Source organism: Oryctolagus cuniculus, chromosome 12 (assembly GCF_964237555.1).
Source record: "Oryctolagus cuniculus chromosome 12, mOryCun1.1, whole genome shotgun sequence".
Taxonomy (NCBI): Eukaryota; Metazoa; Chordata; class Mammalia; order Lagomorpha; family Leporidae; genus Oryctolagus; species Oryctolagus cuniculus.
The window spans coordinates 4,424,510-4,444,995 of NC_091443.1; the positions used below are offsets into that span (position 1 = coordinate 4,424,510).

Genomic DNA, 20,486 nt, shown 5'->3' on the forward strand with positions numbered 1-20,486 from the left:
CAACTCCATGGTTTGAAGCTTCGGTAACTCTAACCTGCGTCACGGCAGGAGCTTTCTAAAGAAAACCTGTGTGCCTGCCCCTTGGTCAGGTTTGTTCTCATTATGCAGTCAGAGTTGATGCTTCTGAAATCTGAGTCAGACCAGTTGTTCTGTTTCCATCCCTATTAAACATCCGGCAGTTCCCTTAGAACAAATCAAAGCCCTGTGGCTGTTGTCCAGGACCCTGAAGACCATTTCCTATCCCTTCCTCACTTTCCTCTTGTCTTGCTCGCCCAGCTTCAGATACATGGGGTCCCTGCCGTTCCTTTAACAGCTGGCAGAGATGGGGAACATCTGGCCCACAGGCCCTGGACACCCAGCAGAATCCTTTGGTCTGGTGCTGCCAAGGCAACCACAGAAGGGACTCAAAATTCAATAAATCTCTAGCAGGCCAATTTTTAAGTTGATAATTTTGTATGGCCCACACATGATGTTACCAATATCCAAATGTCTCTTGGCAGAGAAATGGTCCCTCACCCCTGCCATAGGCAAACTCCCACACAGGGCCCTACTGTTCTTTCTGCTGAAAACCTCGCACCTGAATGTTGACATGTCCTCCAGAACCTGGCCTCATATATCGCTCCTCAGTGAGGCCTCCCCAGACTCTCTGAACTATTCACTTCCTTTTGTCTCTATCCCCTGTTTTGGTTCTGTTTTACTGTCTCATGGTTGGTCTTTTGCCTCCTGACATATGAAATGTAGGTTACCTACTTCTTTTATGTTCTGATCTCCAATCTCCAATACCGTGTGAGTTCCTTGAAGGTTAGTTTTGGTGTTTGTTTCTATTACCTCTGGTGTCCAAACTCATGGGTTCCATAGTGGGTGATCAGCAGGAAAATCCTGCAGGGAAGTAGAATAATAAGAAAGACAGGGTTAGTGTGTAGTGCTCGGGAATTGTGGAGGGGAAACACCGGAAGTGAGCTGCTGCTCAAACAACAGGGTGGTAGCCTGCTCGATCGGAGGTGGGTGCATTCAACGAGAGTCTCCAGCACCCTTGCATGAGGCCCAGCATGAAGAAGAACCTAGAATACATGGTGGGTGCTGCTTATGAAATACAGCCAGGCATGGTCAGTTCGTGGATGACCTTAGCCGTGATACTGTGAGGTTTAAATGTTGTGTCCCAGGGAGCAATAGGGCATTCTAATCAGGTGGATGTATGTGGGCAGCACTGGTTGAAGCTGTCTTTTCCTATTGTTTTACTTTGGGATGGTGGTATATGAATCGCTCTTTTCACCCTGAGCAAAACCAAAGGCAGATGATGAGTTGCAGCCCCTTAGACCAAGGGGTACTTACTCCTTGGTTATCTCAGAAGTGAATGTGTACTTGGACACTTCAGAAACAAATTTTTATTGTAATTTATCTAATCATGGATTTTTTTAGGAACAGGATTAGCATAGCTTTGTTTCGCCTTTACCTAAAAACTTCATTCTGAATTTATCAGGTGTAGGTGAGTCTGCTCCTAAATTGTGCACTGCACCTGAGGTTTTTTGTAAAGATTGTATGATCATCTCTAGAGACACTGTCTCCAAATGTTATCTTTTTTGTAACTATGAAGTGATTTAAATGGTATTCTGAAAGAGGAGATGTGTGTGCCTGTGCGTATGTATGTGTGCTTGCTGCCTTTTCTAATATTTTCCTGTCCAGTGGATTTTCACAGAAAACGAAGCCTTTATTCAGCATTTCACAGATAAAATGGATTCCTACTCACTAGTGTGTTCATTCCATCATTAGGCTCCAAAGGAGCAGGAGAGCACTTCCAGTAAGCTCCCTAGGGTGTTACTCCTGTCTTATTTTTTTTTTTTTAAGATTTTATTTATTTGAGCAGTATAGTTACAGTCAGAGGGAAAAACAGTGCAAAAGGTCTTCCATCTGCTGGTTCGCTCCTCAAATGGCTGCAGTGGCTGGAGCTGGGTCGATCTGAAGCCAGGAACCAGAGCTGCTTCCAGCTCTCTCATGCAGGTGCAGGGGCCCAAACCTTTGGGCCATCCATCCTCTACTGCTTTCCCAGGCCACAAGCAAAGAGCTGGATCAGAAGAGGAGCAGCAGCGACACAGTCAGCACCCATCTGTGATGCAAATGCCCCAGGCAGAAGCTTAACCTACTCTGCCACAGCTCAAGCCCCCTGATTTCAGTTTAGGTTGGACTGTAGGTTGGTGACATAGAAGGTGCATTATAGGTCTCTCTGTTCTTTTTTTTTTTTTTAAATTTGAAGTTATTTTATGTCTTTTTTTTAAATTTTTTTATTTGACAGAGTTATAGACAGAGAGAAAGGTCTTCCTTCCGTTGGTTCACCCCCCAAAATGGCCGCTACGACCGGTGCGCTGTGCCTATCTGAAGCCAGGAGCTGGGTGCTTCCTCCTGGTCTCCCATGTGGGTGCAGGGCCCAAGCACTTGGGCCATCCTCTACTGCCCTCCCGGGCCACAGCAGAGAGCTGGATTGGAAGAGGAGCAATCGGGACTAGTACCCGGCACCCCAACCAGGACTAGAACCCAGGGTGCCGGTGCTGCAGGTGGAGGATTAGCCTAGAGAGCCATGGCACCGGCCTTTCTATTCTTTCTTAATACTCATCATTTTGTTTGGTGTGGAGAGATTGCTAACAACAAAAATAATTTTTCATTAGCTATAGCTTGATTTTTATATAAAATGTTCTCTGTGATTTTCTATGACATGCAAACATATAATTGTGCCATTACATGCCTAATGTATTTATGTCATCTTTAGTCAGAGCAAAATAGAATAGCAATTTAAGATCAGCTAGTTAACCTTAACAAGTCCTACTCTAAATAATGGTAGTATTGACTGGATCCCCAAATCTCTGTGGCATCCAAGAAATTTGTTAAATATATGCCTTGACTGTGTACGAGCAATGCTACCAGTATCTTTGTATTCAAATGATGTTCTCAGTTTAATTATTCAATTTGTTTTACACTTCCATGCAAAGTTTAATCTGTATAATCATACTTTGTTTTCCAAATGCAATGATGTTGAGTATTATTGAGACTTGGCTTCTTGTTATTTGATGATTTCCTCTCTTGAATATACTCTCAAAGGACAGAGAGATAGAATCTTAAGGTATCTTCAGAGGAGGAGCTTCCAAAAGCAACAGTCATGCCATTAGACTTGATATCCCCAGTTAATTCTTGGAAGTAGAGGCATCCTCTTGGAGGTGTAGATATATTTAATTGGATGGTTGGTTTATTGGTCGATTACTTAGTTAATTAGTTACCTCGCACTTCATCATTAAATGTGATAGGCCTAGCTTGTGATGGTATTGTCTAACATCTTTGTGGCACAAGGTAAGAAACAATGCCTAGAGAATTTGTTCACGAGATTGGATCAGGCATCCATGGCAATACTGGTGAAGTTTTTAGTCACAGCTGACCCAGAGCCAGTGGCTCCCTAAGGTGTTTTGATCTTTAGGATCTTCCCCCAGAAAAGCAATCTCTATAATAGTCATTTTCCTTCATCCAAGAATTATCCCATATATAGTTTAATTAAAAGTATAGCAAATTGGCCGGCGCCACGGCTCACTAGGCTAATCCTCCGCCTTGCGGCGCTGGCACACTGGGTTCTAGTCCCGGTCGGGGCGTCGGATTCTGTCCTGGTTGCCCCTCTTCCAGGCCAGCTCTCTGCTGTGGCCAGGGAGTGCAGTGGAGGATGGCCCAAGTACTTGGGCCCTGCACCCCATGGGAGACCAGGATAAGTACCTGGCTCCTGCCATCGGATCAGCGTGGTATGCAGGCCGCAGCGCACTGGCCGCAGCAGCCATTGGAGGGTGAACCAACGGCAAAGGAAGAGTTTTCTCTCTGTCTCTCTCTCTCTCTCTGTCCACTCTGCCTGTCAAAAAAAAAAAAAAAAAAAAAAAGTTGCATTATCTATTGTGTCCTTTTAATTTCTATATATTTAACATTAACCTGTCAATTGTTATGATAACAGGATTGCTTGAATCTATAGATCAATTTGAAAAAAATATTGTAGCTTCACAATACGAAGTCTTCCAATCTATGAACTTGGCACATCTGTGTATTTATAAACTCTGTTTTCTATAATGTTCAGATTTTACAGTTTCCCATGAAGAGGATTTTATCTCTAAATATTTTGTGGGCTTTATGGTGCCACTATAAATGAAAATTTTTAAATGTTATTTTTAATTATTTCCTAGTATTCAAAAAATTGTATACCCTGCAACTAATTAATTTCAGTATTTGCTTTGTACATCCCCTAGAACACTCTACATAAAAATCAGGTAAACCTACGCCGAAAGAGAATGTTTTCCTTTCTGATACCTATGACTTCTTAATATTTTTTCTTTCATTGGAATGGCTAAAGCATTCTATGTAGTACTGAATAGTATAAATAAGAGCAGATAGCTTTGCCTTTTGCTAATTTTGTAAAGAATGCATGTGGTTTCCCATCATCATACCGTCATTTTGTCCTAGAACCCCTACTTCCCAAATAACTGTAAGAACAGGGAAGGGAAATAGTTAGCTATTAGGAAAATCTGTACCTTTATCTAGAGGAGAAATTACTAGTTCCTCTACTTTTTGATAAAACAGAAACCAAAACAAATGAAATTTTAAAATTATAGGAAACTATAGAAAAAGATATTATAAAACAGCATATAGCGAAGTTATGAAGCAAGCCAGATTAACAGACTGAAGTACGTAGACAACATAATAGTCTTCATTGATTCAAACAATATTCCACGATTTTCACACTTATTTATCAAAAAATGTGAAGAGGCTTCACCCTAAGGGAAACTATGGATTGGAGAGAAAAGGAAAAATTGTTGTGTTTTGTGGTTTGTGATTTTCCACATCTGATCCCCAGCAGGATCTGTTTGCAGTCTCCGACAGCTGGTAGAGAAAGAGAGTGAGCAGCCTGGAGGAACCCAGGGTCCTGGACCCTGCAGTCACCACTTAAAATGAGGCCATTCTAAAATGGTCCTCGTGAAATCATAATAGCATCAAAACTCAAGTAATTTAGAACATAACAAAACGTGTGCATAATGATTAGGGTGACGGTAATGTAAGCTGAGCATCCCTAGCCTGAAAACCAGTAATCCCAAATGCTCCAATATCTGAACGTTTTTGTGTCATTAGTGTTACAGTCAAAACACAGACATGCTCTAAGTATTGTGTACAGTTTATACATGCATAAGGTGTGTGCACAAAATGCAAGTGCCATCATGTTTGTACTTGGGCCGCATTCTCATATCTCCTAATGTGTATGCCAATATTCCCAAATCCAAAAGCATCCAAAATACAAAACTCTGAGTCCCAAGTATTTCAGAAGAGGGATATTCAGCCTGCATTTTGAGATACATAGTCTAGAATGTATGGAGAGAGAAATAATCCTTACAGTGTGTCGATATCAGGATATCAGTTCCCTCCACATCCATGCATGAACTCAAGACAGTCCCAGTCAAAACTTCATCATGAGTCTTCTGAAACTTTACAAATGGATTCTAAAATGTTTGCAGAAAAGTAAAGGGCAAAAAAATAAATAATCCCAGGCAACTTTGAAAGTGTAGTAAAAAAGAGACTTCTTCCAGCATTATCTGGTTCTTTTAAGCTATGGTTTTTGAATGTGGTCTTGTTTATAACAGGAAAATAAATCCATGGGGCCACTAGGCTAATCCTCCGCCTTGCGGCGCCGGCACACCGGGTTCTAGTCCCAGTCGGGGTGCCGGATTCTGTCCCAGTTGCCCCTCTTCCAGGCCAGCTCTCTGCTGTGGCCAGGGAGTGCATGGAGGATGGCCCAAGTGCTTGGGCCCTGCACCCGCATGGGAGACCAGGAGAAGCACCTGGCTCCTGGCTTCGGATTGGCACAGCGCACGGGCTGCAACGCGCCTGCGGTAGCGGCCACTTGGGGGGTGAACCAATGGAAAAAGGAAGACCTTTCTCTCTGTCTCTCTCACTGTCTAACTCTGCCTGTCAAAAAAAAAAAAAAAAAGGGCAAAAGAAAAAATAAATCCATGGAAGAGATTAGAAGGCCCAGCGACCAGCGACAAATTCATGCAGAAACTTGGTCCATGACAGAAGAGTAGTGGTACGGAATGAGTGGGTTGTAGCTGGAATCTAGTTGTGAAGTTGGCTATCTGTAAGGAAAAAGTTCAGATTGCATCCTTGTTTCATAAATTATATATTAAAAAAACTGAGGATAGATTATATGATCACCCATACACACACTTTTCTTTCAGAAGAAAACAGAAAAACACCTCAGGGAAGGATGTGATTCCTTAAGTAGGACAATGAGCATTAGAACCACAAATCCTAATGTGAAAGATTGAAATATTTGAGCACAAAGAATCTCTGCTTTAGCCCAAGTTGCTGTGATAAGAGAGTGCAATGGAGAAATCACAGGACATTTGCTTGCATAGGGAGCTCAGTCAGTTAACATGAAGGCACTCAACGGATGCATACAAAATAGGAGTGTAAAACACTATATAATACTTCTAGAATGACATGAGCATTTTTAAGCCTTTCTAATACAGACCTGTGATGTCTTTAGATGGGAATAATTCACCCCAGTTGTAGGGCAAGGTTGCCTTTGGAAATGAGAGGAATAGGACCAGAGAGAGTCAATGCTAGTACTTATTAGCTGAAATGTTTTATTTTATATTTGCTTTTTCTCATCCATTTTAAACACACACACACACACACACAGATTCAGACATACCCATTACTTCACTCTGCAGATTCCTGCAGTGGCCCTGGACTGGAGTTGATGCTGGGAGTCAGGAAACAGTCCAGGCCCTCTGGGTGGCAGGAGCCCGACTTCTCGAGCCATCACCACTGTCTCCCAGAGTGCACGTTAGCAGGAAGTTGGAATCAATCTGGGCACTCCAATGTGGGATATGGGTGTCAATCAGTAGGCCCACTGCCCACCCCCTAACGTTTTTTATGGTGTCAAATAATACTGATAGGGACTGGTGCTGTGGCACAGTGGGTTAATCTTCCACCTGTGGTGCCGGCATCCCATATGGGCACCGGTTCTAGTATCGGCTGCTCCCCTTCCAATCCAGCTCTCTGCTATTGCCTTGGAAAGCAGTGGAAGATGGCCCAAGTGCTGGAGCCCCTGAACCCGCATTTATATTTTATGTTGTATTTGGTAATATGTAATTATGCCTGTAAAGGGCATCTGTCTATTGCTTGCTTTTGTGCCATTTTCAAGATTTGATATCAGTTTTTTTTTTAAAGATTTTATTTATCTGAGAGGTAGAGTTACAGAGACAGACAGGTAGACAGACAAATAGGCCTTCCATCTGCTGGTTTACTTCCCAAATGGCTGCAATGGCTGGAGCTGGGCTGATCTGAAGCCAGGAGCCAGGACTTCCACTGGGCTTCCCATGTGGGTTCAGGAGCCCAAGCACCTGGGCCATCTTCTGCTGTTTTCCCAGGCCATAGCAGAGAACTGGCTTAGAAGAGGAGCAGCCAGGACTTGAACCAGTGCCCATATGGGCACTGCCGGTGGAGGCTTAGCCTACTTCACCACGTGTGCCTACCCCAAAACAGTGTTTTTGAAATATGTGAAATCTGTTTAATTTGTTCCCCTTATATAGATAAATTAATTATAAAGAAAAACTATTTTTGTCCGCTTTGTAGCAGATACTACAGGGTTTTGTGAAGTAGTTGAAGGATATAAAAATGGACACATAAATGTGAATTTTCTAGTGTTAAAATTGGTGTGTGTGGGAGTATATTCCTCATGTGATGGAATTTGTCTTGCTCAAACTAGAAACCAACCTCATGCCGCTGGTAGAAAATGGGATGCTGGACGTGACTTCTTGTAAGTCGGGAGTGAGTCAGTTGTCCCTCTCAGTGATGTTGTCTGACCTTGTTTCCCAGGAGCAATGAAATCGGGACGAGAAACTGAGTTGCAAAAATTAGAAAAGGAGAATTAGGAAAGACTCCTTACCTGTAGATTATATTCTGACTATATTCTTAGAAACTCCTGAATAATTAAATAAAAAAACTATTTGAAACAATAAACAAATTCATTGTGGTTTGTTCTTTTGAAAATCTAATCTGTACAAATTATCAGCTTGGAAAGGGTCTTCAGAAAGTTTGTGGAAAATGCATATTGTGAAATAACTGTGCATGGATTTTGAAGTTTTTGTATCAAATTACACTTATTTTTAATTTCAGTTTCCAAGAACGTCTTGAAGTATGTTTATCTTTGTAGGTAATGACCAGTTTGAAAAACATAATGGAAGAAATTATCTCATTTACAATAGCTTTGGAGAAAAAAAATAAGCACAAATTGTGTAATAGCTACAAAAAGGAAATTTTAAAACCTTCGAGGCGCTGGTGTTATGGCGTAGAGGATTGGGCTGTCCCTTGGGGTACCTGCATCAAATAGCAAAGTGTTGGGTCCAGTCAGGCCATTTCCTTCCTGCAACGGGCATTTTTGGAGTCCCCATGAGATGATGGCTCAAGTCCTTAGATTCCTGCCGTCCACCTAGGAGAACTGGATGGACTTCTGTGCTCCTGGCTTTGTCCTGGGGCCTGGGTTGGCCCTGGTTGGTGCAGATATTCGGGGGCATGAACCAGCAGATGAAAAGTTCTCTCTTGCCCCCTCTTCTCTTCTAGCCCTCTCTCTCCCCTTCCTGTAACTCTGACTTTCTAATAAAGGAAAATAAATACATAAAATGTTAGAAAATATACTTACTAAGAATTGACATTGCTTCTGGATAGGAATATCCAATATTTCAGATGAAACAATTTTTCTCTTCTAAGCTGATAAAACAGTGACTGTTTTTAGCCTAAGAGCAGGCAGATGATAACTGCAGATTAGCTAATTTTATCTTCTAGACTACTTGCAGGTTCACAGAGAAAGTGAGGCTCAGTTTTGAAGTACTTTGCCCAAGATTTCCATTGTGTCTCATAGACTGATTATCAGGTGCTAGTGTTTGCACCAGTCAGCGTGCTTCTTGGAGACAGAGCCAGCCTCTCATTTGCATTCGAGTCTCCAGCATCCGCCAGTGGTCATGTGCACTCACCTTGTCTGAAGTAGACAGTGCTAGCTGATCATTTCCTTATGGCCATAGAGTCTCAAAAATGGTACATTTTAATATATTTTTAAAAGGTTTGTTTATTGGAAGAGTTACAGTAGCAGGGGGAGGGAGTGAGCTTCCAACCACTGGTTCCCTCCCAAGATGGCCACAATGGCCAGGGCTGGGCCATTCTGAGACAGAGGCCACACGCTTCATTTAGGTTTCTCACTTGAGTGGCAGGGCACAAACACTTGAGCCACTTTCCACTGCTTTTCTCAGGCCATTAACAGGGAGCTGGATCGGAAGTGGAGCAGCCAGGACACAAACCCTTGCCCATAAAGGCGGCCAGTGTTGCAGGTGGCAGTTTTACCTGTTACACCACCAATGTCAGCCCCCAAAATTTTAGTATTTTTAAAGAGATTTAAAACTAATGAATTTATCTAAAAATCTACATTTTTAAAACACTGGCAACCAATTTAAATAGTCAGTACTCTCTAACAGTTTGGATAAACCGCACTATTAGCAAAATTTGTGACCTTGGTATTTTCCATACAGCTTTACCTAAATTCCTTTTTTTTGGGTAAGATTTCTTTATTTGAAAGGCAGAGAGAGGAGAGAGAGCTGGAGTGATCTTTCATCCCTTGGTTTACTCCCCAAAATGGCCACAATAGCCAGTGCTTGGCCAGGTTGAACAGGAGCCAGGAACTCCATCTGGGCCTCTCATATGGTGGCAGGGCTCATCACCTGCTGCCTCTCCAGGCACATTAGCAGGGAGCTGGATCAGAAGCAGAGCAGCTGAGACTTAAACTGGTGCTCTGATACGGGATGGCAGCATGGCAAGCAGTAGGTTGTGGAAGTACTCGCTTTGCCTAAAGTCTGGAACAGTAAAATCTATGAGTAGAAAAACTAGAATTGATAGCCTAAGGAATGAGGCTGCTGTTGGAGTCTATTCCAAAGGGTAACAAAACAATCTGTCATTCTATTCCGTCTTCTCTTTGTGCCAGCAGTTCCAAAAGCAAATTAATTAGAATCTCTCTGTCATATCTCAGTCTGTCTCCCTCTGTCCTCTTTCCCTCTCCCTCCCTCCCCCTCTATCCCTCTCCCTTTCACTTCTTCATCCTCTGTTCCTCCCTCTCTGTGTGTGCTTCTGTTTCCTACTGGGGACTGTTCTTGGGCCTTGTTCAGTGAGCTGGAATCCAGGACTGCTCCAGCACTGTGTTAGCAGACAGTGATGCGGTCCTGTTTGTCTGCCCCCAGGTGTTTTTGGTCACCGTCTGGAACTTCGAGCTGTACATGATCCCCTTGGCTTTGCTGCTGCTGTTTGTCTACAACTTCCTGAGACCCATGAAAGGCCGAGTCAGCAGCATCCAGGAGAGCCAGGTAAGCAGGGGGCCCCAGCACTGGGTCTCACTGGTGGAAAACCTGTTGGCGGTGATGCCCAGGAAGCACTCTGAGATCTAGTCCCAAGTCCACCTCGCTGGAGACAGGCGCGGCAGCACCTGCACCGGACTTGCAGCCAAGGGCTCACATCCAGTGGCATCTTGTGTTCCTGGGTCCTGGCCTGGACCCTTATCATGTGGGGAGCCCTGGGGTTCTTGGCCATCGTGTCCCTGTTGGCAGCCCGCAACATGCCATCTGCTTCTCTGTGAGGTCGCTGTGAGCAGCCTTCTCCACCTTGAGGGAAAACCCTCTGATGGCCTGCTGACCCCTGTAAAGCAGACAGTGCACTCACTGGGGTGGGGTTGGGGGCCTGGCTTAGTCCTTGCCACATGGACACCATGATCTCCCCTGGCCTAATGGCCCAGAATATTCTCAGGGCTTGCTCATCCCCGTGGCCATCAGAGTGGGTGGGCACAGTCCCCTCCATTCTCACCCTCCCTGTGACACTGGAGGAATCACAGGCACAGTGCCTTCCCAGGTGCCCCCGGCACCCCCTTCTCTTCCTTCTTGTCCTGCACCACCCCTCATCCCAGCCCAGGGGATTGTTCCCTGCACCTGATAGGCAGGAACTCAAATGTATATGTTTGTTTATGATGTAACGTTTGTATTCTAGATCAAATAACCAAGTGTTTAACCAAAAGCAAAAACACTCTGGTCTCGGGGCCAATGTTGTGGCACAGCAGGGTAAGTTGATGCCTGCAAGGCCAGCATCCCTGGAAGGCACTGGTTCGAATCCTGGCTGCTCCACTTCTGACCCAGCTCCCTGCTAACATGCCTGTGAGAGCAGTGTAAGTTGGCCCAATTTCCTGGGCCCCTCCACCCACGGAGACCCAGATGGTGTTCTTAACTCCTGGCTTCTGTCTGGCCTAGCCCCAGCCATTGTAGCCATTTGGGGAATTAACAGCTGAATGGATGATCTCTCTCTGTCACTCCATTCAAATAAATAAATCTTTTTTTTTAAACTCTAAGTTTTAGACCTAATCATTTCCTTTCTAGAAAGTTCATCATCTGCATATGGGGTTTCCCAGAAGTTGAATGGGGACCACTGTTGCCTGTTTTTCTTAATCTTCTCCTTTAAAGGAAAAAAGACATCCTTTGTTTTAGAAATGTTTTATTTATTTATTTGAGAGGTACAGTTATAGAAAAAAAAAGAGGGAGAGACAGAGAAAAAGGTCTTTCATATGCTGTTTCACTTCCCAAATGGCCACAATGGCCAGAGCTGGGCAGATCTGAAGCCAGGAGCTTCTTCTGGGTCTCCCACGTGGGTGCAGGGGCCCAAGTCGGACCATCTTCCACTGCTTTCCCAAGCCATTGCAGAGAGTGGGATCAGAAGAGGAGCAGCCGAGACTAGAACCAGTGCCCACATGGGATGCCAGTGCCACAGGCAGAGGCTTAGCCTACTATGCCACAGCGTTGGCCCCAAAGAGACATCTTTGAGACAGATTTTTGATGGATGCTTATGATATTCTTTAGGACACGAGAAGTTTTAAAAAAGCAAGTGTTAACAGGAGATTAAACCTTAAGCAACTTCCAGATTCTATTTTGTTTGATCACTTAATACAATATGCATAGTATATAGCAATAGAAGTGAATGGATTTAAAGTTTAGGTTAATTTAAGAAAAACATTACATGGAGAGCTAGATGAAGGAATTTTTCCTGCTAAATAATTATAACACAGTCAACTAACATTTTTACAAATTTTTTCCCACTATATATGTTTACAGCATGTATAGTACATTTGTGTGTATGTATACACAGTTATGTGTATCTGTATATAAATGTGCATGTGTGTGTGTAAAGCCTTTTAATTTATTGACACACTCAATCCGTTCGCTAATTTGATCTTGGCACCGTGACTGACAGTGCGAGCACTATTCTCATTTTATGCTTGGTTAAGTAAGGCTCAGAGTGGCAAAATGCTTTGCCTGGAGTCACAGAGCACAGCAGTGTGGAGCCGTGTCTCATTCTGAAGACTTCTACCTCATAATTACAGTGTATTTTCTGCCGTAACCTACTTTCATTCTGTTGCTATTTGTCTATTGGTTTTCATGAGCCGTGCCCGCTGCCAGTGGTGAATAGGTTCCTTCCCTGGAGGGTCACTGAGTGTCATAAAAGTGCTAGTTGATGCTCGTGAGAATTCTGGGAGCTAAGGCTCCACCAGCCCGGGAGAAGTGTCTTGATGATTGCTTGGGGGTTTTATGGCGTAGAGCGGAGTACTCTCTGGATGCGTCTGAATTACTCTTTTAAGAGCATCATATTGACAATTTTTTCTTACTGTTGGAGCAGTAGTAAACAGCATGCCTGACCTTGGGAAGGTCAAGCAGAAAGGGAGGAGTCCTGGCTGAAAATAGACCCTGGTTTTCTAAGGCTGGGTGCTCTTTCTGAGCTACCGAAGCCCTTGGATTGTGCGTTAACCTGGGTGAGTTTTGAAACATGATTAAAATTTGCCTATCAAATAGCCAAGCTTTCTAATTTAATCTGACCAAACCTATTAGCGGCTCTGCAGGCACCTCAGCCCCTCAGCTAATGCCAGGCACCTTGACGTTCAGGTCAGAGCCTGGGATTTCCTTCCTGCACCTGCCTGCTGGCACCCTCAGAGCCAAGGAAAACAATACTTGCACGTAGAAACCTGGAACTCACTCTCCAGATCGATTCTACTCGGACAAATGCATTTTCTCTCGTCTGATGTTTTGGTAATGGCCCCAAAGGGAAAGAGCAGTCATTCTCACAACGAGCTGAGCACAGGCGTTGCACGGTGTCGTCAGCCTTAACAGACGTAGTGCTTCGTTTGTCAGAACGAGAACAAAACTGTTTACACAGTGCATCTCCGCAGTGCGCCGGGAAAACCACCTGCCTTCAAAGGGCACTTGCCCACGAGCTTTGTTTACAGTCAGCAGCACCGTGCAGAGTGTGCGTGGTGTTTACAGACTTGCCACGGGGTGGGGTCTCTGAACTTCGGAAGTGTGGTTTCTCGACAGGTTATAATGAACGTTAACAATACGCATGCTTACATTCTGTAGAAAGTCTTACAAACGTGGGTGAGTTTCACTGGCATTTGGCAACTGTGGTTGATGTTTTACTAAAACACTGTGGGGTTTCCTTTCAGGAGACCCCAGACCTGGAGGATGAGGAGGATGAAGATGACAAGGTGAGTTCGCGCAGGACAGGGTGAAGGAAACAGCGTTAGTGTGGGCAGCAGTGCCCTCCTGGGGGGTCTCCTCTCTCTTTTTGCTCTTACTGTAAGAGTGAGCAGCATAGCAACAGTGTATTTTTCAGTTAAAACAGTGTTTACTTAAAATGGCACTGTTCTAATATCAGCTTGCCTCTTTGCAGATAATCGTAGTAGCACTTGCCTTTCCTACTTTACGTGGGTATTTTTTAATTGACAGTAATTTTACATCTTCACAGGATACAGTATGATGCTTTGGCCCTTTCAAAGGTTTTAAAAACGAGGCTGAAGGGGCAACACGTAAGTGAGTAACTGGAATGTTTTGAAAGGCATCCCTGTAGGGGGTCTTCCGCTGGGCACTGGCCAAGATCAGCCTTCCTCTTTGTAGATGAAAGGAAGCCTGGAAGTCAAAAGTAAATCGAGTGAAATTGCTGCTGCTCTAGGTTCCCGTGTGCGCTCTGTGGGGTGGTCCCCCACTTCCGAGCCTGTCACTTTCCCAGCTGTTGCTGGCAGAGTGCTCAGCTATATGTCTCTGTACATCTGTCCCTTTTCTTCTCTTGGGAGAATCTCTCAAATCTGCTGCTTTTGTTGTCATTACACTTTCAGACAAACCTTCTGGAATAAAATGAATAAAGCGAAATGCCAAATTAGTTGCTTCCAGCTTAGTGGACTTCCAGCCCCTAAAAGGTGTGGGCATGGGGGCAGGATGTGGCATAAAAGGGGCTTGTGGGAGGAGAAATAGCAAGAGGGCAAACCTTAAGCATAAGTATCTACTGTAAGTGCCCATAGAAGATAAATTAATTCAAAGACACTGGCTCCGTGGCACCTAGAGCCTTAAAATTAATTGAGTGGACCAGATGGTTTTGCCCATTTGGAGCAAATGGGGTGGATTACAAAATAAATCTTATTTGTTGTGCTAAGATGATCATTAATAGAAAAATAATATAATAAAGTCTAATATTTTTAACAGGGGAATAAACCTTTTTCAGAATAGAGGTCAAAGAGGCACAAGATTCTTGATGAATTGATATTAGTAATTTATGAAGGATGAAGTTATTGAATATTAATAGGCACAGCCACGCTAAAGTACACGATGGGGTGGTTTACCAAAGAAAATCACAAGTGCTTTTGTCATTATTTTTAATCTCTACGAGGACCCGATTGCAGGTCTGGGCTTCTTTCTCTTCTGATTGAACAGGAATAACCCGGGGACTCCTGCAGCCCACTCAGTGGGTTTGATGCTTTGGTAGAGTGGTTCAGAAAACCCAGGGGAGCATTTACTTACATTTGTTTATTAGGATTCAGAAGCAGACCAATGGAAGAGATGCAGTGGGCCAGGTTGGGAGGGTGGTGCAGGCTCTGATGGCATCTCCAGCCACCACCTCCCAGCTCCTCCACGTGTCCGGTAACCCAGGGCCATTTAGGCTGTGAGCAAAGCACTAAGGAAAGTGTTTGCAGCAGACACAGGGGTGAGTCTGGGGTCTGAGGCGTTCATTCTGGAGTAGTCCTGCACACAACATCTGTGCCACTCTGTCCCTGTTGAGGGCAGGCGCCAGGGCTCCCCTCATGCCCTTCAGGGCAGTCTCATTCATGAGATGTTCTTATCATCGTATTTCAGTGGAGCCGCCTTCACAGCCAAAGCACAACCATGGTGGTTTTGCTCCTTCAGTTTGATGTTCTGATGAAATCTGATAGAGGAAATCCTCTAAAATGAAATTGTGACTTTTATTATACCTCCTCTACTAAACAAGTGCATCTGTGGCTGGGAAGACGGACCGATTTCTCAGTCTTTGTCTGTGTCTACTCTCTCTGCTCTAGGAGGTCTGTGAACCAAAGGAGGAGTTTTCGGTGTTGAGACTCCACAACTCCACATCCACATCTGTGGGAGGGGGTCTTCAAAAAGTTTTGGGAAATTAATAATGTGAAAAATTTATGCATGGATTTCAAAGAGTGTGCACCAAATTAATGTCTGTTAAGTCCATTTTCCCTTTGGCTCTTTTAAAAGGCACCCTGTCTTACAACGCAGCATTTCTTCATGTGTAGGAGCCCCTTGCCCTGAGATGCACTCGGCATAGACTTAGACACACAGTGACAGGGGACCCCTGCCATAGAGGGCTGTCGGGAGGTCTTATCCACGGAGACTCCGGCTTCTGTTGTGTGTTAGACATGGCAGACAATGCTTCTGGGAAGTGTAACACACCCAGAAAGAGACGCGTTGCTTACAGATTATAAACACACAGTCGTTTTGTGCAGAACCAGGAAAGGGGAGAAGCTGCTTTATAACCCAGCGATCCATCTTGGAAGTGACACTCTTTTATTGTCAGGACGGCTTCCCACTGAATACCATCACAGGCAGTGGCGGGGGATGCAAGCCTGCCCCCGTGCCCTGGCACAGCTTCCGCAGGAGACAGGCGCATCCCCATCGTCTGTCTGCCTCTCCCATGCAGACCAGGGCTAGTCTGGGGTCTGTCATAATTTCTTGTCTGGAACAGAGATGGCTGTAAAATGACACCACTGCGGCCTCTTGTTCCTTCTCCATGTGAGAAGTCCTGGATGTAATCTGTGTTAAAAACCAGATTAGACTTCACAATTGTGTCTTCTTTTCTTCTGTGGGCATTCATTGGTAACATAGGGCTTTCAGGTAACTAGTTTTTTGGCTTTTTAAGAAATGAAATATATAGATTCAACTTGGAAGAGAGGAAATCCTTCTTTCTTATACCTGATGGCACACGTTAGAAATTGCTTCTTACAAGTATGGTTTGCTAGGGACCCCAGAACAAACAGATAATGGCGAAGTTCAGCGAACGGTAATCAGTTGACATTTCCTATTTGTATTAGATTCCATAGGTGGAATCCTTCCGTGTAGACCTTATTTGTACGGATGGATTACAATGAAAATTGCATTAATTTTCTGCACAGTAAAGGTCAGTAATTGAAGCATGAACCAAGAAACTATTGTGTAAAATGCTGTATCCCGTACTTAGGAAAGGTCGCACCAGACAATAATATCTTGTTTTCATTGCTGAAGGTATGGATACTTGCATTAGAGTTCCTTTCTTTTTCCACCTCAACAATTGCCTACACAGAATATTTAAGCGTTTACTATTAACACCAGGAGGAGGGAGTCATAAGGGCATGTAATAAAAGGGCAGAATGCCCAGCTTATTGTCTAAGAAAGAAGCTGTACTCTGTTGCCATCATTGTAGGTTGTACTGTTTACAACCAGACTGTCAGAAATAGGACTTGAATGGTCTGAGCTCTGAGGACCATCCATGAGGTCAGAATTACCTGCTGGTGTTTATGAAGAAAGAAAATCTCCCCTTCACACCAGTCAGGGATTAGAAAGAGATTCAGGTATTTCTGTTTTAGGAGATTCGAGTGCATCTTTGCTGATAGAGGTACACTCTCTGATGAGAGGATGCAAATGAGTACTAGATCTATATTCTATTTTCACAGATTAGGATGTCATCATGAAGATGTAGTACATTTGAAACTGTCAGTCTCAGTACCCAGAATGATTTTCCTTCCACCAGGCTGATTAATCCCATCATCATTACCCAGGCAGGGTCTTTGTAGAGAAGAAATAGCGGCAGGGTCCTTTGGATGAGGTGGTTCCATTCACTGTCCCTCAATCCCTGTGCTTCCGGGTTCCAGAGGGGGAGAGGGAGGGAGAGAGAGGGAAGGAGAGGGAGGGAAAGAGAGGGGGGGGAGAGGGGAGAGAGAGGGAGGGAGGGAGAGAGAGGGAAGGAGAGGGAGGGAAAGAGGGGGGGGAGAGGGGAGAGGGAGGGAGAGAGGGAGAGGGAGGGAGGGAGAGGGAGGGAGGGAGAGAGGGGGAGAGGGAGAGGGGGGAGGGGGGAGGAGGGGGGGGATCTGTGGCACTGTGTTCAGGAGAGTCTCATCTTCTCCCAGAGCAGGTTCGCTTATTCCTTTGCGCTTAAGAATGGCCAAGATACAGTACAGGGGTTGCATGAGCAGCACTACTTGAATACTATAGTGTGCTGTTGTTAAGGAGATTAAAACCCAGAGTAATCTTTAATAGTCCACATACACATACCCCCATGTACACATACCCTTCCAGGGCATACACAAGTACATCCTACACACAGGACATACTGTGGAAGACCTATTTATGGATAATTTCCAGGGGAATAAAGTAAATGGTTATTCTGATTTAAGTCCTTTTATTTTGATTTATATACATTTTTAAGTGCTCAAGTCTTATGTTACTAACATTTCTACCATACCATCTTACTGATAAGACTTTAAGATTAAGTGCATTCCGGACAATTCTTTATTTTTTTAAGATTTATTTATTTTAAAAGAGTTGGAAGCAGAGACAGAGAGAGATCTTGCATCAACTGGTTCACTCCCCAAATGGCAGCAAACGCCAGGGCACAGCACGCACTAGCCAGGCCAGGAGCTTCTTCCGGGTTTTCCATGTAGCTACAGGGGTCCAAGGACTTAGGATATCTTCTGATGCTTTTCTCAGGCACAGTAGTAGGGAGCTGGATTGGAAGTGGAATAGCCAGGACTTGAACCTATGCCCCTATGGGATGCTGGTATCGCAGGGAGTGGCTTTACCCACTATGCCACAACGCCAGCCCTCCCAGCCAATTCTTGTCAGTTATGCATGCTTGAATGAGAAGAGGTTGATTTTTAAATTTCCTGTAGTCCTTTTAACTCATCAGGTTGCTAAAATTTCTTCCTTAAAATTCAAACCTCCACTCTTAAAATAATTTAGACCTCAGTACCTTCGGGAAGTAATTCAGAAATATGATTGGCCTTTTGGAGCACTTGTCAGAGAACCCTGCCTCTTTCCAGGCTCTGTAATATCTCTGGTACTTGTATATCATTGTGATTTTATGGTAAGGGTTATGCTTGGTAATATTACTCCCAAATATTGTGATTATCAATATATTATCTTATTTCCTAATATGCACTAGCAGAATACTACCAGGGCCTCTGATTTTTTTAGTGGTCTATACTGTTTCAAGGTGTTTAACTTTACATTATCTGAAAGTATTATATCATGCTAAAGTAGAATGCATCGGGCATTATATCACAGCCTCATATGATTTTTCTGAGAATAGGAACTGTCCCTGTTGTCTTTCCTAGCAAAGATCCTCCATTTTCCTATGGCTCACATTAAGTCCCAAGTATCCAACAAGTTTTCAAGGTAATTGACAGATGATTTATAAGATAATTAATAAAAGGTTAGAAATACCACTTTCCCTCGATGGAGAAATAATCATTTGAAGAATGCAATAAATGAAACAAAAGAAATAATTTAAAACAAGACTATCTTGAGTAATACTTATTTAAATAATTTATAAATACATTTGTTCACAATTGGCAGGCTGCTTGGTATCTTTAAGCTCATTCAGTACTCAATATAAGTCATTACATTTTAAATTATTTTCACTGCCTACACATTTTAAAAACCCAGATTAAGAGAAGTTATGTATCTGAGATTTGTCTGCCAAAACATTAGCAAAATTCAAACCTGGTTCTTCTCACCTAAATCTTTTGTAGTTTGGCTATTCTACGTTGTAAGGAATGAAACATATCGTTTGTTTATTGGTCCATTTTCCCACATCATTATCGGCAAGCTGTAACCATTGTTCTGAGCCGGAGTGTCTGTGAGTGCAGAGTTTGTGATGTGAGCACAGCGATCGCACTAACAGCGCTGGTGTCCTGTTCTCACTCCTTTCATCAGATCGCGAGCTCTGTCGAGGACAGGCTTGTGAGGGAGCTTACCTTTGAGCTGCCTTGTAGGGTGAGAAGAGTTACATGTTGCTCTATCACCTATTTTATCATCTTCTCCTACTATTGCATCTGGAAGAAAACTAAAGGATGCCCAGGGCTAGATGGGCAAAGGCAGCTCACTGTGTGTTTATCCACCGTAGTTACAGTTACAGAAAACCCTCTGCCCTCTTCCGTGGGTGGGGGCGTGGCTTCTGCCAGTTGGTTCGGCAACTTTCAAGTAAATCTCTCTAGCCAGGTCTTAGTTCCAAACATTTATTCTTTTTCTACCCGGTGGCTAATTTGTCAGTTGTGTCTTATGAATGTCTTCCTTGAGATGTTCATTGCTTTTCACGCTTTGCAACCTTCCTATTTGATAACAGATAAGATTTCTGCAGCAACCAAAAAGAAAAAAAAAAAGTGAATACCAGTGCATTGTGTGAGTGCTTTGTATAGTGAGCAGATAGTGTCGAACCACGTAGATATGGTATTGATTCAAAATGCAGACGTCCTGTTTTATATTCATTTCCCAAAGAACTCTCCCTCCCCCGTTTACCTCCATGCACCATGGAGCTGACTCTGTGTGTGTGTCAGTGCCGAGATGCCCAGGGCACACCTTGTGCAGTGAAGTCCTAAAGGCAGCTCCCCGTGCAGTAAGTCAAGTTTCTCAAAGAACAATTTTTAATCTCGTAACACAGAAATATTACACCTCATTCTGTGGTGATAGATGCTGAGCGGATTTTTGTACTGAATGCCATGCAGTCTATTTCTGTCATGTATAATTCTTTAGGTTTTCAAATTGTAGACTTTTAATATTCAATGGGAGGAAAGACCACACATATTCCTATTGTGTGTGTGTGTGTGTGTTTTGTTTTTTTTTTTTACAGAGTGGACAGTGAGAGACAGAGAGAAAGGTCTTCCTTTGGCTGCAGCTGGCGCACCGCGCTGATCCGATGGCAGGAGCCAGGTGCTTCTCCTGGTCTCCCATGGGGTGCAGGGCCCAAGCACTTGGGCCATCCTCCACTGCACTCCCTGGCCACAGCAGAGAGCTGGCCTGGAAGAGGGGCAACCGGGACAGAATCCGGCACCCCGACCG

At 43.9% G+C, this 20,486-nt stretch overlaps 1 protein-coding gene across 6 annotated transcripts in view; it reads left to right on the forward strand.

Annotated features, from left to right (window-relative positions):
- Nucleotides 1–20,486, forward strand: part of MCTP2 (multiple C2 and transmembrane domain containing 2) — a 249,464-nt gene that overhangs the window by 191,414 nt on the left and 37,564 nt on the right. For all 6 annotated transcript variants that reach the window (XM_017350418.3, XM_051822987.2, XM_070053489.1 and 3 more), the window contains 2 exons: nt 10,296–10,418; nt 13,586–13,627. In XM_017350418.3, coding sequence (XP_017205907.2) covers nt 10,296–10,418; nt 13,586–13,627 — 165 coding nt within the window. The remainder of the gene's footprint in view (nt 1–10,295; nt 10,419–13,585; nt 13,628–20,486) is intronic.